The sequence below is a fragment of the Lepeophtheirus salmonis genome, chromosome 6, assembly GCF_016086655.4.
Source record: "Lepeophtheirus salmonis chromosome 6, UVic_Lsal_1.4, whole genome shotgun sequence".
NCBI lineage: Eukaryota > Metazoa > Arthropoda > Copepoda > Siphonostomatoida > Caligidae > Lepeophtheirus > Lepeophtheirus salmonis.
Genome location: NC_052136.2, coordinates 20657531 through 20673800, shown reverse-complemented (window position 1 = coordinate 20673800; position 16270 = coordinate 20657531). Strand labels below are relative to the sequence as shown.

At 28.1% G+C, this 16270-nt stretch overlaps 1 protein-coding gene across 6 annotated transcripts; it reads right to left on the bottom strand.

The window, feature by feature from the left end:
• Positions 1-3554: 3554 nt before the first annotated feature.
• Positions 3555-13430, bottom strand: LOC121119949 (choline/ethanolamine kinase). 6 transcript variants are annotated; one of them, XM_040714798.2, is made up of 10 exons: positions 13173-13332; positions 7008-7198; positions 6788-6941; positions 6582-6696; positions 5414-5472; positions 5256-5320; positions 4655-4788; positions 4488-4601; positions 3940-4426; positions 3555-3880 (listed from the first exon to the last, which is right to left on the bottom strand). In XM_040714798.2, the coding sequence occupies exons 2-10, from the start codon at positions 7023-7025 to the stop codon at positions 3815-3817; spliced, it is 1212 nt and encodes a 403-aa protein (XP_040570732.1). In that variant the 5' UTR covers positions 7026-7198; positions 13173-13332; the 3' UTR covers positions 3555-3814. The 6 variants fall into 6 exon arrangements, with proteins under 6 accessions (XP_040570732.1, XP_040570729.1, XP_040570730.1 ...); XM_040714795.2 differs by having other exon boundaries at positions 5256-5472; positions 13173-13401; XM_040714796.2 differs by having other exon boundaries at positions 5256-5472; positions 7008-7040; positions 13173-13391.
• Positions 13431-16270: the final 2840 nt, after the last annotated feature.

The window sequence follows — 16270 nt, the reverse complement described above, 5'->3', positions numbered from 1 at the left end:
CATTGACCATTTGTACTTGAGACAGATTTTTATATATTTATTTATTTAAGAAGAGTTTAAAATTATATACTTGCATATGTAAAAAGAAAGTATTTATACTCATATGAAATGAAAGATTATTTAAAATTGATTTTTTTTTTGATGACACTCCTAACACGGTCAGGGGGCACCCAGTGTACTGAGGTACCTATTTTGAGAAACACTGATCCAGAAGCAAAGAATATTTGAATAGAACTTATGACACATATGTATGAGCTATTAAACTGATATTTGGGACCCGTCAATTTTTTAGATATCAAAATTAAGCATAATTTATAAAAATGTTCCAGAGTAGATTTTACTATGAGCAGGGCCTGAGGTATAAACTAAATGCCAGACCCTTTCCAATATGTAGGACGCATATGATTTTTCCTCGTGGAGGTTAAGGAGTATTACTTTTTGTAAAAAACCGACAAAAGTTTGACCATTTTTCAAAAAATTTTATGTAAATATATAAGTGACTTTTTTAGATTATTTGAAAATAATAATAATAATTTGGCATTTTGTAGAAATAACAGACATGTTTTAATTTAACATTAAATTAATTTCTTTTTTTTTAATGTATAAGTTATTTTCTTAAATATACCAAATTTTGACTAAATATTTTAATTTTTTGAGAACAACCGCTACTTTTTTTGTACAAAATATAACAAATTTGACATTTTAGTTTTGGGTATCTGTTCTCCTTTCCTCTATGGTCACGAGCATAGGGGAAGTACCTTCCTAAAACCAACACAAATACTCTCTTCAGTATATGAATTTATGAATCTCATATTATTTGTTAAAATCTTCCGAGTGTATTCGTATGACTGATATCAAAAAGATGTGATCATAATACATTAATTATTTTAATATGCTCAACAAAAGTATAATTAATTTAACTAAATATACAATATATATATATATTTTTTAAATATTGCTCTTTGTACACTATAACACTTAATATGCCGTATTAAATGATACTCCGCAATCAGTGAGTATATTTTATTTATTCTAAAGTGATTATTAATAGCAATTATAAATTATTTTTATTAAAAAAGCATACTCTTAAAAAATTATAATCTATTTTACAAATGATTTTATATAAGCATGATCGAATGCTTTATTATATCGGATGAATACTTTATTTTCTAGTTTCTCAAACATCATATAATCAGAGCACCTTTTAATTCTGTATAAAATCTCAAGGCCACCCCTTTGTAAAATCTGATTAGTAAATAGGAATGAAAAAGAAAATACAAAGGTTCTATTTATTTAGACAGGACGATAAATATATGAAGATAACGTACCAGTCGTGCCTGAACTATAGAGCCCTTGACCCACACTTTTTTGTGTAATATTTAGAAGTGCGAAATTGTCTAAATCTTTGTGATTGTAAAAATGAAAGTATATGCTGCCAACTTTGATTGACGACAAATAAATAAATGAATATAATACCTGTATGCTAAAAAAAATTAAAATTAAGGTGGTCTCCCTGATAATTTGAAGAATGTTTTTGGGGAGAGCAGCTTAGCTGTCATGATGTATAATTAAATTAGCTGCAAGAGCATTAAGATGAAGTAAATAAACATAAACCCCACTTTGTATAAAGCAATGATACGGGCAGGAACTACTCAGATGTCGATCCTCAATTCTACTTTGAGTACAATAAGAACTTTTTACTTATAACTCCTTAGCGTTACTCTCCGTCGTTCATGAGCAAATACATTTATAATTGCACTTTATAGTTTATAAAGATATATGTTATCTCCTAAAGAATGAAAGAATAATGAGAACAGCTTTAGAAAATAAAAATAAACAAATATTGGGGTAGCGACTACAAAAAGCCATTGTAGCAAGGTTAATAGAAATACAAGGTTAGATGTAATCATCATGTAATCGGACGTACTAGAAATTTCAATCTGACCTATTGAACCGACTGCTGGGCAACACAGGCTTATTTTTACAAAGCACGCAACCACTCATAGTCTATGACGTCACTATTTATAGAATTTTCTATTTAATGTCTCGTACCGACTGCTGGGCAAGATAAACAGATATTGACAAAACACGCAACCACTCATCTAATATGACGTCAAAATTAATAGCGTGGTGGAAGTCAAACATCAGTCCTATACGCGTTATGGTATTTCTATTACCCTTGCATTATAATTTATAGTATATATTTTCATCCATGGAGATTATTATACAGACTATAGTTCTCCTTACTCGCTAATCCCTTTTTCAAAAAAGGGAAGAATAATTAATAAGAGCACTAATATCTTGCAGGTTAATACTTAAAAAAATGTAGGATCACGAAGAATTCGACAATTTTCATATCTCTAGGAATATTTCTATATTTAAATTGTAAGTTTGCTTGACTCCGACGTCACCATTATATAATTTGCCTCCCCTCCCTTGGAAATACATTCCAACACTGCTTTAATGTAGGTATTATCCCAAATAAAAGAATACGATTTTTGTAGTTGCCACCTGAATAGATCTTTTTGATTTCCCTTAGCTGTTATCATTATTGTTTTATTATTGAAGAAATATTATACATGCACAAAGTGACCACTATTGCGTGAAAGACGAATTATAACACTGAGTTATAAGTTGAAGTCCTTGTTGGACTCAGAGTATAATTGAGGATCATTATTGGAGTAATTTTCTGCCTTTATCATTGCTAGATATGAAGTGAAGTTAGTGTTTATTTCCTCCATCTCATAGATACTCCCAGCTAATTTAATGAAACGTCATGACAACAATGCTGCTTTTCTCCTAAACATTCTTCAAATTGTCAGGATGACCCATCATATTATTTTCAACTATGATTATAATACGTAGTATGGGCTACTGGTTTTCCGTCCTAAGCACAGGAGTTAGTGTTGTGTCGAACCAACAATTAGCCCGTAAACTTGAATCGAGGATTTTTCGCTTCGATAGAAACAATAAAAAAAATCGAACAAATTCGATAAACCCGAGCCAATTTCATATTTTAAAAAGTCGGCTTGATTTTTATTACTAAGCCTCATCAAATGTTTTGAGTTTTGTGGCGACGTACCAGAGTGGTTTTCTAATTGATCACAATTTATAATAAGGTTAATCTCTTAAAAGACAAACTAGACATATACAGGATCTAGGTGGGAGTGGGGATGTTAGTAGTGACTATGTATGAGTAATCTAGGATTAATCACCGTTAATAGACCGATAAATACTACTACTAAAGTAATTATTCCATATTTTTTTGTAATTCGATATTTTATAGTTTTAGTAAAATTGAATTTCCAAAATATATAATCAATAAGAGCATTAATAGGTTACCAAAATATACCTTTTTTTTAAATTTACACTCACGAAGATTTCAACAATTTATATATTGCTAATTATCACAGATTGAATAATTGGATTCCCTTAAGTTAAAGTATAACTGTAAAAATTTATGTACATATATCCAAAGAGTAAGTAGGAATATCTTCCTACTTTTAAATACTTTGCCGATTAAAATAAGAAAATTGAGATGAACACAGCTTCACTGAATATTTAAAATAAATTTTAATGGAAAATCTAGTATGTAAATAGCTTATAACAAAAAAAAAAAAAAAATTACAAAACATATTAAACAATATCATAACTTTCCAAGTATCAAAAATAATAAAATGCTTCCCTAAATAATATAAATACATGTAAATTCATTCTCAATTGAAAATAAATAAATAATAGGAAATTTATAGCACGTTTTTCGTATCAGTACGAAGATATATTGTGATAGCCAGTAATTATGAAACTTTATCCGTTACTTCATAAATCCTAGTTTTGATTTGAGGTCTAAATACTGATTAAACCGCTCTTGTGCATAATGCTAAAATAAAGGGGAAAAAATTTATAAAATAACGCAAAACGAATTTGAGCATCACTTACCATATATCCAAACTTAATTTCAGTGTCACAGGAATGTACCATACTCCAAAGAGTCCACAATAAGTGAGCCCCTAATATAAAGTGTTGCACTTCATTGCATAGAGCTTCAACTCTTCGCTCAAAGTAGGAATTCCTGCTCATATGGGGTTTCTTTTGATTTTTGGAGTGAAATATCTTTTCAGAGCTTTGAATTTCAGATTGTTTACTAAGATATTCATTAAAAAATTTCATTTGGGATTCTTTACTAGCAAATTTTTCAGGAACAACATAGTAGTGTGGATATTCCTTATTGCTATAGTCATACATCCATTCGCAGAAATGATTGGCTATGTCGAAAGCACGATATCCATATGAAGCATACTCATAGTCAATAAGAACAATTTGATCATCGCTTGAACCAACTTTTTCTTCTTTTACTAAGATATTCCCTCCTGTTAAATCATTATGGCAAAAGACAATAGGAGAGTTGAAGCGTTGAACCATATTCCTAGATGAATTAAAATACACAAAAATGAAGACAATTTCATTTCAACATTGTTTTTACGTACCAAAACCAATTCACTTCTCCAATAAGATCGTGCGACATTATTTCCGAAGCTATCGTCTTTTCCTTTATATCATGAACGTCATCGATATTGAAGTCATTTATCTGTTCCAAGTAGCTAAATTAAATAAATTAAATCTAATTTCTATAAGATTTTAATATGAATCGTACCTTTGCATCATTTGCCGAATCTTTGTTCCATCTTTATTTATAGGCATTTCCATACTATGTATCCGGGCAACCTTACGGGCAATGGCTAAGCTATACATAGGATCTCTTATTTGATTTTGACAAATTGATTTCGACTTAAAAATATGGTAAATTAATAGATATTATATTTGGAATGTGTAACATTTTATCTTTAATTTTCTTGTTTGGGTTATATATTTGTTTAAATCTTAAAATGACGCCTTAATTTGACTTTATGATCTTTCTCTTAAATAAAAAAAAATATCTTAAAAAATAAGTAGTTACAAGTATAATTTTAATATTGACCTTTAACTACAATTACAAAAACCCACATGTTTGTTTAATACATTATCAACTTTTCAACAAAATTATGAGAGTATTATGAAAACATTAATCACTACATCTTATATCTGCGACAAAGATATTTTTTATAATGACATACATGTCAGATTGTGATTCAAGGGATGCCGACATCCCAATACCTAAACACATAATAATTTTATTGAACTTTGATCAATATATAAATTTGTTAATAGCATGTAAATTAGCTATTAAATTTTTCATTTCAAAATGACACCCTTACATGAATATATTCTTCCAATCTTCCTCCTGGAAATATTCCATACAAATGAGGACCCATCCCACGTTCTGAGAGTAAAGAGAATACAACGTTATCCACATTCAAATTGGATTTTAAGTTTCGACCAAAGATACGCAAAAGTACTTCTGATGGCTCATTACCTTCAGATCGAATCCCTTCTGGAAGTGAACAGTGGTAGAGAAGGTTTGAGAGACCACCACTGAAAAATTAAGATATTCATATCGCTGAAATTATTATTTGGATGAATAATTAACTAGTTATTACAATTGAGTAATTATTATAATCGATATTATATAAAAATAGTTTTATGGCGTCTCTTCCATGTCCAAAATATTCACATATGCAGAAATCGAAGTCCTTACTACTAAAATTTAAAGTATGGATTTCAAATAGGATAATGTAAAACGGTGTTTCTCAAAATTTTCGCCACGTCACAATAATGAGCCTCAATAGATAGAAAGTTGGAGCCCAAAATTTCTGTTTCTGTTACCTACAAGCATATAAATCCAAAATGATTGTTCAATCGTGCACCCCAAGGTTTTCCTTTCGTCAATTATGCACTTTGGGATTTAAAAATTTAATAATAACCAAATTAAAAAGACTATCAATAAAAGATAAATAGTTTATCGATATAAATTATTTAGATTTCTTATTTTATTGTACTTTAATGTGACAATTTAGTAAGTGTAGGCTTTAAAATGTAATTCTTAATAGTAAGTTTTGCAATGTTTTAAATGAGATTCTATGAAGTAAGGACGCCAAAAAATCCAACAAAATGTTTGAAACTAAAGAGTTGCTGAAACCCTTTCGTAATTACCAAATATATATATATATATAATAAAACATAATTAATAATACTTAAATAGAAAATAGGGTCAAATTGTCAGAGGTTATTATCCTTCGTAAAGGCACGGATGAATAAATATTAAGCATTTTAAAGAACATAAATTAATTCACTAGATATTTGGAATATTAAATATGATTTGTATAAGAATGAGACTACGTTAGTCAAAGTATTCGTTTTTATAATTAGAGTCATGAACAAATAGATGGAGATCGAGGATCTATGCAGAATCTTGAAGGTCCTCAAACTTAATTTATAAGTTTATTGAGGTACATTTAATAACTAAAAACGAAACAAAATATAAATGCATAATAAATTTAAAACATGATCATCTGTGATCCTGCTGACACAAGATCTCAGAATATTTTATGGGAAATGATCTCTACATTAGAGGTCAATATCCACATGTGTAATGTCTATATCGATTATAAATATTTAAACTATACAGTAAAGATGAATCATACCTAATCTGACTTATAATGATCTTGTCTGGCGATACATCGCTCCAAGCACCCTTCAAATTGTCTCGACATAACTCCCATGCCTTTACTTTAAAATCTCCTTGATTAATATTCATGGCTATATATATAATATATATGTATATTATATTAGAGGAAAAATAAGAATGAGATTTTGGTTGAAAGTTTAAATTAACAGATTCTCACGTTACCAAAGACTGAAGATAGACATTTAGAAAATGTTACAAAAGAATTTTGACCGATGTTATGGACGGGTTTGACAACATTTGTCAACGAAGATGCTACGCAAAGAGGAGCGCGCGACTCTCGTGTACATGGGCTGAGTAATTGGATAGTCCTCATTATCTACAAAGAAAAACAAAATTGTATTTTATTAGAATGAATAATAATATGTATAATTATCATAATGACTTGAGTAGTACTCCACATTTTCTGAGACGACGGCTATGGGCAGGAGTATGTTATTTATTAATATCATATATTTATTGCAATAGAAAAAGTATGACGACATTCGGTGATCATTTTTCTTATGATAATGCGTTTAATGTTGAGTAATATTCCGATCGGACTAATAACACATTATTTGATGAATTTGCGCACAACTAAAAATTAACTAATTAATCAACGAAATTCAATGAATGATTTATGACATGCCATTGATAGGATCAGTTGTAAAAATGTTTATTCTAAATATACAATATAAATTTGGCAACAGATAATAATGATTGCAATATATCATCCTAACTCAACCCATAAATACATATACATATGTAATTATAGTTAGTACAGGATTTGTGCATAGTAATGTATATTATATATATCAGTGGTTCTCAACCTTTTAGTCACTGTGGCTGGGGAAAATATGTAAGTCCCTTTTCTTTCCTTTTTTAAAGTTTGATTTAAAATACCAACATTTGAACTTTTTTAGACAATAAAATGCCGGGTCGTTTTATTTTGTTCACCTTTTTTTCTATTTTATAACTAATTTTGCAAGAATATTTGGGAGAAAGGATTTTTCAAAAAATCCCATTTTTGATTACTTTTATTATAGAAATCTAAAAAATTTATGACCTTTTTTAAGAAGGAAGGACCAAATATTACCATCCATCCGTCTCCTATGTATATAGTGGAGTCCTATAGCTTTTTTGATGCTACATAAATTAAAAAAATGCTCCAACGAATATTTAATTAATCATTCCTGTAATCTTTCGCGAACCCCTTGATGATACACAGCGAATCACTATGGCTCCAGTTGGGAACTACTAATATACATGTGCACGTTACTCTAAAGGCACATAAGCCCCCTCCCCCCAACAATATTCTATTAAACCGTATTCCGGTGTGCCTCTTCTTGTAAGATACACTTAAAGAAGATAAAGTATATAGGATTTCATCTCATTCTTCTATTATTAATTTAATAATTATCAAGGTGTATAATTCTCAAGAAAATATTATGTAACACTTACGTACATAATTAAGCAAAGTTTAGGTGGTATTGGTTGCTGAGATCAAACAAATAATAATTCGGGGACTATTAACGACACATCAATTCCTAAATGAATTATAATATTATTTAAAAATATGCTAGTGAATTTATCACCAGGAATTTATGAGGTTTTTACAACTACGATAATTTCCCATGAAAGTAAAAAAAATCTTGGACTTAATTATGTCATGCTTCCTTTATGTAATTGATAAAATTAAAAGTTGAATACATATTAAAGATTAACTTGAGATTAAGTTTGTAAGGATTTATGCATTATAGCAAATAATGTACAAAAAATGATGCTCAATGACGTCCCTACTAAACAAACAAACAAATGTAGGTATATAATATCACCTTCTAAAGCGGAGAGATGAATTCATTTATGATATTTGACGAATGTATCTATGGATAAGACAAGCTTAAAATGTATTTTTCTTTTTAAAATATCATTTATTTCAACAGTATTTAAAATTTATTATTTTCTTTATCATTTTGGAATTTCCCAGGATCCAAAAATTTAAAAATTGGTTTCTTGGGATGCAATATCAGGTTTCTAGCATGAAACATGCCACAAAAAGCATTTTCCAACCACCATTTTTAGTTGTTGAATGTTTATTATTCCCTCAATTTTTTCATATCAAACTAATTTTTTTAATAAACAAATTAATTTGTGTAGCTTAGCTACTCTTTAAATTTGTATCATCTGCAAAATATAGATATTCTATTTCGGAAATGTTATTGACAAATTTATACATCTATGCCTAAATGCAATATACTTTATCCACTTAAAAAGTAAGTATTACTTGAGAATCAAGTTTGGTACAAACTATCTGTATAATTAATTGTCAGTTTGTATATACTCGTACATACTACAATAACAAAATAAAACAACGCAAAAATATAAAGTGCATTAAATAAATCTTAATTAAAAATAAATACATGAAGCACAACGAAACAATTAAGACTATAAATATATTTAAAACTCAATGTGCTCTTACAATTAGTTATAAATTTAGAAATAGGTAATTTTCGACATTTTTAGTATAAATTGTTCAAGTCTTGTCATAAATCATTACATTTTTGTGTTTCTCTCATCTGAGGGATTTTGTTAATTTATTAGAAAACTCAAGAAAATTCTTACTTGTCAATAATAACTGTTACATTTATTATTATAAAAATGATATAACTTTAGATATTTCAACTTGAGCTATACAACATTGTTTTTGCTTACAACCGATTGAATAATCAATATTTTAAGTAATTTTACATAAATTTATAATTAAAATTAAATTTGAGAGAAAAAAGTTTATTTTGTCTAAAATCGACCTAAACATATATACTTAATAAATGTTTCAAACTTATAGAAATATATATTTCTTTAAATTGTGAATAATCAAAGACCAGATTTTATACGAAAACACAAATTGTCAATTTGTAACTAATAAGTGGCTTGTGTAATTTATTATATTATAATTATAGAATTCTTTCTGTAATAAAATCTTATGTGTTTTTCTCTTCGTAAAAGGTTGAATTTATAGACGTGGAGGGGATATATTTAATTCAACCTTCAATTATAATTTTTATATACATACATATAGTTTATATCCATAAGATACGTGTACTATAATTTCACTTTTATATAAATACATGGAATACTTTAATCAATTATCTAATTATCATCAGAATTTGGAATCATTTTCCAAGAGAAACTATCAAAATTTATCACATTTATTACGCATAAAAATTGATGAATAAATTATGAGCAAGTTTTTTCGGTTCTGAATTGATGATTTATCCAAAATGTAGGATATATATTGAATAATAGGATCTAAAATGTACATTAATTTTTAGAAAAAAATAATAAATGTGTACATTATATAAAACATATTATCGATAATAATGAAATAATAATATTTAGATCATTAATATTTCTTTTTGAAGCTCATAAAATAATACAATAAAGATTTCCTCATAGAAAATAACTTGTTATTTTGTATATAATGTAGGACTTAAAAATATAAAAAAAAAAACTTAATTGAAAATTAAAAAAATATATATATATATATATTTTATTTAAACTGAAAATAATTATTATGTCGACTACTATCCAGCTAAAAGTTCTTTACGCAAATTGTAGGGATAAAATACATAGAGAGACAATTCTGAGTAATAGCAATGGGGATTCTTTGTCACGGCGACAACAGAGAAGAGAGAATTTATATTTGACCAAAACAATTGCAAAGATATAATATTCAGCATTTTTTTTTCAAATTAGAGACAACTCATTAGTCATGACATCACATCAACCCGCACATCATTACCACTTGTGTATGTTATTTAGATAAGATAAAAATATATAGTTCCAGGTTGTGGCCTATAATTGTACCTCCAGAGCGGCAACTTATACAAAATCCTCCAAATATCGGAACAATTCTCATATAAATCATAAAGATTGTGACCCCGAGCAAGAAACAGCTCAAGAAGCTGGTAATGAAATTAAGAAGGAGAGTGAGGAATGTCCCAACAATGATATGCTTTTTCGCTTAATCATTTTAATAATAGCACAATATGATTATTTAGGTCTATCAGGAATATGAATATTTGTATCAAATATTTAGGGGATCTTTAATACTTTTTTGAATGATCCTTATTAAGAATAATTGTTTTTGTTTTAGTCATTAAAAATAGCAGACATAGACTAAGTTTAGTGTATTAATCTCATATTTTACTAAAATATTTGGTAAAACGTTAAAGTGACAGGATTAAGGTTGATTCTTGAATCGAATTAAAGTCAGAATCCATTATTAATATTTTGAAAGGCTAAATAAAAATATATTTAAATTTAAAAATTGGAATAAAATATTAATATACTTCATAAAGTAATATGTTCAAAAATACTTTATTAACCTATTGAGATCTCTAAATTTATATAATTATGTTAATAAGGCATAATTTACAATAAACAATAAAAAAAGAAGGTATTCGATGTTTTAACATACCCCGAACTATTACATTTCCAATGTTTAGGTCAACTATGTCTTCTTTTTTGACAACTTTAAATACTTCATCATACCATCACTCTATAGTATGTACAGCTATGTCTCCAATACTATCTGGAGGAGAATAAGTTCCAAATAGGCAACCTGTTGTAAAAAACATCATTTTTGATGGTAATTCCACTCATATAAACTTTGTACAATTATAAGGCTTTAATATTTGCCGAAGTTCTATTTTTATATCTAAACCACGTGGTATTTTAAGTAACTATTCCATTTTAGGAATTTGAAATCCTAAAATGTTGTTTTTGAGCAAAAAATGAGGGGTTGACTGAATGTACACAATTCAAAATTCAAATCAAAGTAGATATATGTTAAGGGGTTTTCTAAAGTAAAACTTAAAAAAAAATAGTAAACTAATTATTTAAACTGATAAATTTGTCCTTCAAAAATAAAGTATCAACTTCAGTTCATATAAGATCATTATGTTGTAAGTTTCATTCAAATAATTAATTAATATTCAATATTATTCTTTGATTGATTTTTGGATACTAATGTGATTAATTCATAAAGTCGGTAGAGCAGAGTGTTTTGCAAAATTAGTTAAATGAATTTGGAGTTGCCTAATATAAGTGGTTCTAAACCATAAATTAAGAATAATTTATTTTCAGATGTGTCTAGTTTTAATGAAATTGTTTATCTTTATTTCTAATTTTAAGGACTGAGAATTTAAATTTAGTTTCTAGAGTATTATTGGAATAGTTTCTTTAGGTTGGATTTATAATATTTAGAGATACTGGCTTCGAATCTGCAGCTATTTCAAAATTTGCAACTTCAAACCATAGATAAAGGTACATATTCTCTTTGTTCCAAACCTACTCCGTGAGTAAATACATGACTCTACTGACTCCGAGCTCTCTCATCAGCCATAATTATTACTTCATAGGAATTATATGTACTTAGTTACTAAAAATTAAATTATTTTGATCCTTTTAAGCTCATGCATGGGGATATAGAAAATTGATACAGTCTCAATGTTTTCAATTGGTTCTATTTCTTCACCATATATAATAATCTAATTCATCCCAATGAATTAATTACCTTATTAATGTAACAGTAATGGATGAATATTTCATATTATCTCATTCCAAAACTCCATACAATTTTAATAACTCCCGGCTAAATAAAATGTAATTACTTAAAATTACATTACTTTGATCCTTCTACACTCATGAATTGGGAATATGAGTAATGGATTCCCTTTGTATGAAGTTTCCTATCTCATTCTGTTCATAATCATCGTCATGAATTAATTACATTATTATTCGAAGATCAATGTCATATTATTTCAATGAAACTTACTACAAACTCTTTACAAATACGATTTGAAGTTGACAATTTATTTTCAAATGTTTATTTTGATATTTGTTTTAAAAAGTTTACTTTAGAAAACTCTAATATATATCTACTTGGATTTTGAGGTGTATACATTAAGTAAATCTATCATTTTTTGCTCCAAAACATTTTTTTAGAATTTCATATATTATCCCAAAATGGAAGAATTGAAGAAAATACCACGTGATGTTGATATAAAACTACAAGTACGATAAATATTATAGCCTCATAACTGTACAAAGTTCATATGAGTTCGCCAAGTCGAATTTATCATCAAAAATGATCTTTTTTACCACAAAAGGTTGGGTAATTGGAGCGTGTGCTCCTCCAAATAGTATTAGAATTCATTGTTTAAGGATATATATCATTTTAATATATATACAATGATCATAAAAAGTTCTCGGAATATGTTCTCTCATAATAAAAATCACTCAACCTATTTATTTCTTTTCGTTTTAATTATGATTAATTTAGAAGAGGCAACAAAAATTACACATATATTATGTACTATATCCAACACTTCTCAAAAGATATAATATCTTGAATACTAATTGTAATTGATTTATGTGTAATGAATGTTTTAAACTTTTTTCTTCCACTCCAAGTAGTAGTATTTATTTGTTTTTATTTAAAAAACATTGTATGGACGCCATAAGAAATTAAGTTATGATATATTAATTATATGTAATAGGTACTTACGTCAGAATTATTTCACTTAATGCAATGAGGATGCTTGGTGGCGTCTTGTCTCAGAGGACGACGATGAAGGAATATTATAATAAGAATCCACGTATTAAAACAGTTACACCATGATTTATCAACAGGAAATCTTATGTTTTAAGTTGTTTTGTAGTATCATAATTATATATTATATCGTTTGATGTTATGTTTTGCTTTCCAATTCGTCATGATCTACACATCGAGGTACAGTTTTAAAGCTTTCTTTTCTTCTTTTTCACCTTTCCAGACCGAATGATGAGCCTTTATTTGTTAGTGATGAGACCGGCTCGATTTTTGATTTAGTTTATTAAGAATTGAGTATGACTTATGAGTTGAATATATTCCTTGATAATACAAAAACATATTACTATCTGAGTTAGGATGATTTATGAAATATTTAAAACTCCTAAATATAGAACTACTTCTTTGGTTCATTATTTTATTATTTATAATATTCTTTTTTAATACATTTGAATAAAATTAATTTAAATTAATGGAAATTCTTGGCTTACTACGATACATCACTTTAGGTATTTTGAACTAACTTACAACATTTAAAAAAACAAAAACACACACTTTAAATACATTTCAAGAATGTAAAAAATGAAACATGTCCCTGACTTTAAAATAAGCCGAGGTGATTTCTATTTTATGGGAAACATCCTTTATTCTGTGAAGGCAAGGCAAAAAAAGGGAAAACATGTTGATAATAGGTTTTAAAAACAGATAATCTGAGAGCCTGCCACGGAAATTTCACCCCATAAGGTACAGAAGGTTTAACCCCCGGAAATTATTAACTTTATAGATAAATATTTAAATAAAAATTACAAAGGCATTTGCCATGGATAGTTTGGATTTAAAAACTCCTTGTCACTGTCTTCAAACTTTCCTTCCTCACTAGTAACATTATATTTGTCAACATAAAATAAATTAAATTTCTTTAATATCATTTTTTAAACAATGTTATCCATATACCAGTTTTAAAATAGAGAATTTTTTAAATTATCCCTTTTTGAAATATTAAATTATCTATTCATCGTGAATGGATCGCTTTATCGTTTCGATCCTGGTATCTCATTACCAATGAAGGAGCCCACTCTACTCCATTATGAAGTCTGGTAGTTTTTCTCGGATGAATTCTAATCCCCTCGTCCTTCGTAGAATTCGACTAATTAAATACTGTCGAAAAAAGAAGAAAGATCACATACATAAACCCTTTTTCCTTTTTAAACGCTACACTGAGTTATTTCTAAGCCCACATCCTTTCTTTAGACTTATGTCTCACTGTGTGCTGACTATGAAAGAGTTTGCCGCGATGTGAAGCGTGTCAAAATTGTGTATACACAAGGATCTCCACCTAAGCTAAATCTCATACTTTTTGGAATCCAAATGAAGTCTATCATATATACACAAATCTCTTCCTTGCAGGTTGGAAAACTGTTGCAGCTTTTCAACTGTATATTTAAAAGACCGTTATATCGGACCCAAATAAATTCTCATAAATCAAATGAAGGCTCTGTTTCTCAAACTTATTTTTATCCTAAGGTGCAAACCAAAAACCACGATTGAACAACATTTTTAGTCTTGTTTTCTTGTATGTAGATAAGAAAATGTCGGGACGTTTCTGACTATTAACTGAGGCACACTTTTGGGCTTTAGCTCAAAGTGCAGCTCTAACCTATAGTTAACAATTCTTGTGTATTGTACCACTGAAATGTTTTGTTTTTCCCCCAAAAATGTGGTTTTTTGTATCTTGTCTGAGATATTTTTATCAATTCATAAAATATCCGATTTTTTGTGGTACAATCAGTTGAATATCGAAGCAACAACCTACTTACTTTTTGATTCTCCCAACTTATCATTCTTGAGAACTAGTAACAAAATAAATTATATGTGAAAGACGACTTGAGGTATGCCATATCGACAACAGAGCTAAAGATAGAATATAAAAAATTGCTTCTTATTGAGGTCATTCCATAAACATATAACGGTCGAAATTATTGTGTTCGAATAATTTTAAATTGATTTTCAGGAGCTCTGTAGTTTTTTATTAGAACATTTGAAAATAATCATGAATTTACGGAATGTAAAGTTACTTCAAAATAAATAATCTATAATTCAACGATCGTAATAAATGACAGTTTGTTGGACATAAAAATGGCTGTACATATAAGATATTTTAAGAATTGGGTTCACTTCCTGATTGCTTGTTCTAAAATAGGTAGATATATTTGTAAAGTCGGGAACTACTGCTCTAGAATTATTTGATGATTGTAAGCTCGAAATTTGGGGTTCAGCCTGGTTGAGCAAAATCAACTAGAAAAAATATAACGTAAAAAATACTTTTTCACCTCATAAGTTTAATTATTTCATTTTTTAAATAAGAATCTCATAACATGTGCCATTAAATTTAGGAAAAAGGCCTTTTATTGCTGAACAACCAATTTTTCATCCATGTACTCGATATATCTTTTACATTTTATTTCATTTCTCAGTATTCAATATACTAATATATGTTTTTAAATAGAGAAAAGTTATTATCGTCTAAAAAACAGACGGATTTTTCAATCAAAAAGTCAAACTTTTTATAAAGAAGTTATATTGGATTATAAAAATCATATCCTACGGGAAGTTGACTATCAATTAGAAAAGTAGAATCAGTGTTGCAACTATTGGAGGGGGGGGGGGCAATAGGGGACCGTGTCTCTCTAAAACGATTATTGTATCCACAAATGAAATATGAACATAATTTAATTTTTTTCTACTAAAACTACATAATTATGACTACATTCTATATTCTTGTGGTTTACAACCGTATAGTTTTAAAGTGCCTCCAGACCTATGACTATTTAGGGGCATGGTTGAGAAAAAGTCCATGTCTTTGCTCACAAGTTTCAGACCTAGTATATTTTAATTGAGTCCTTGGATTTCATTTAATATTTAATTAGGAATACTTGATTTACTTCGTGAAACTCATTGAAAAAAACTTTCATATTTCTATATTATAGATCTATTAACATTGAGATCTCTTAAATTTCTTCCCTTAAAATTGCTAATATGATATTTTATACAATGAG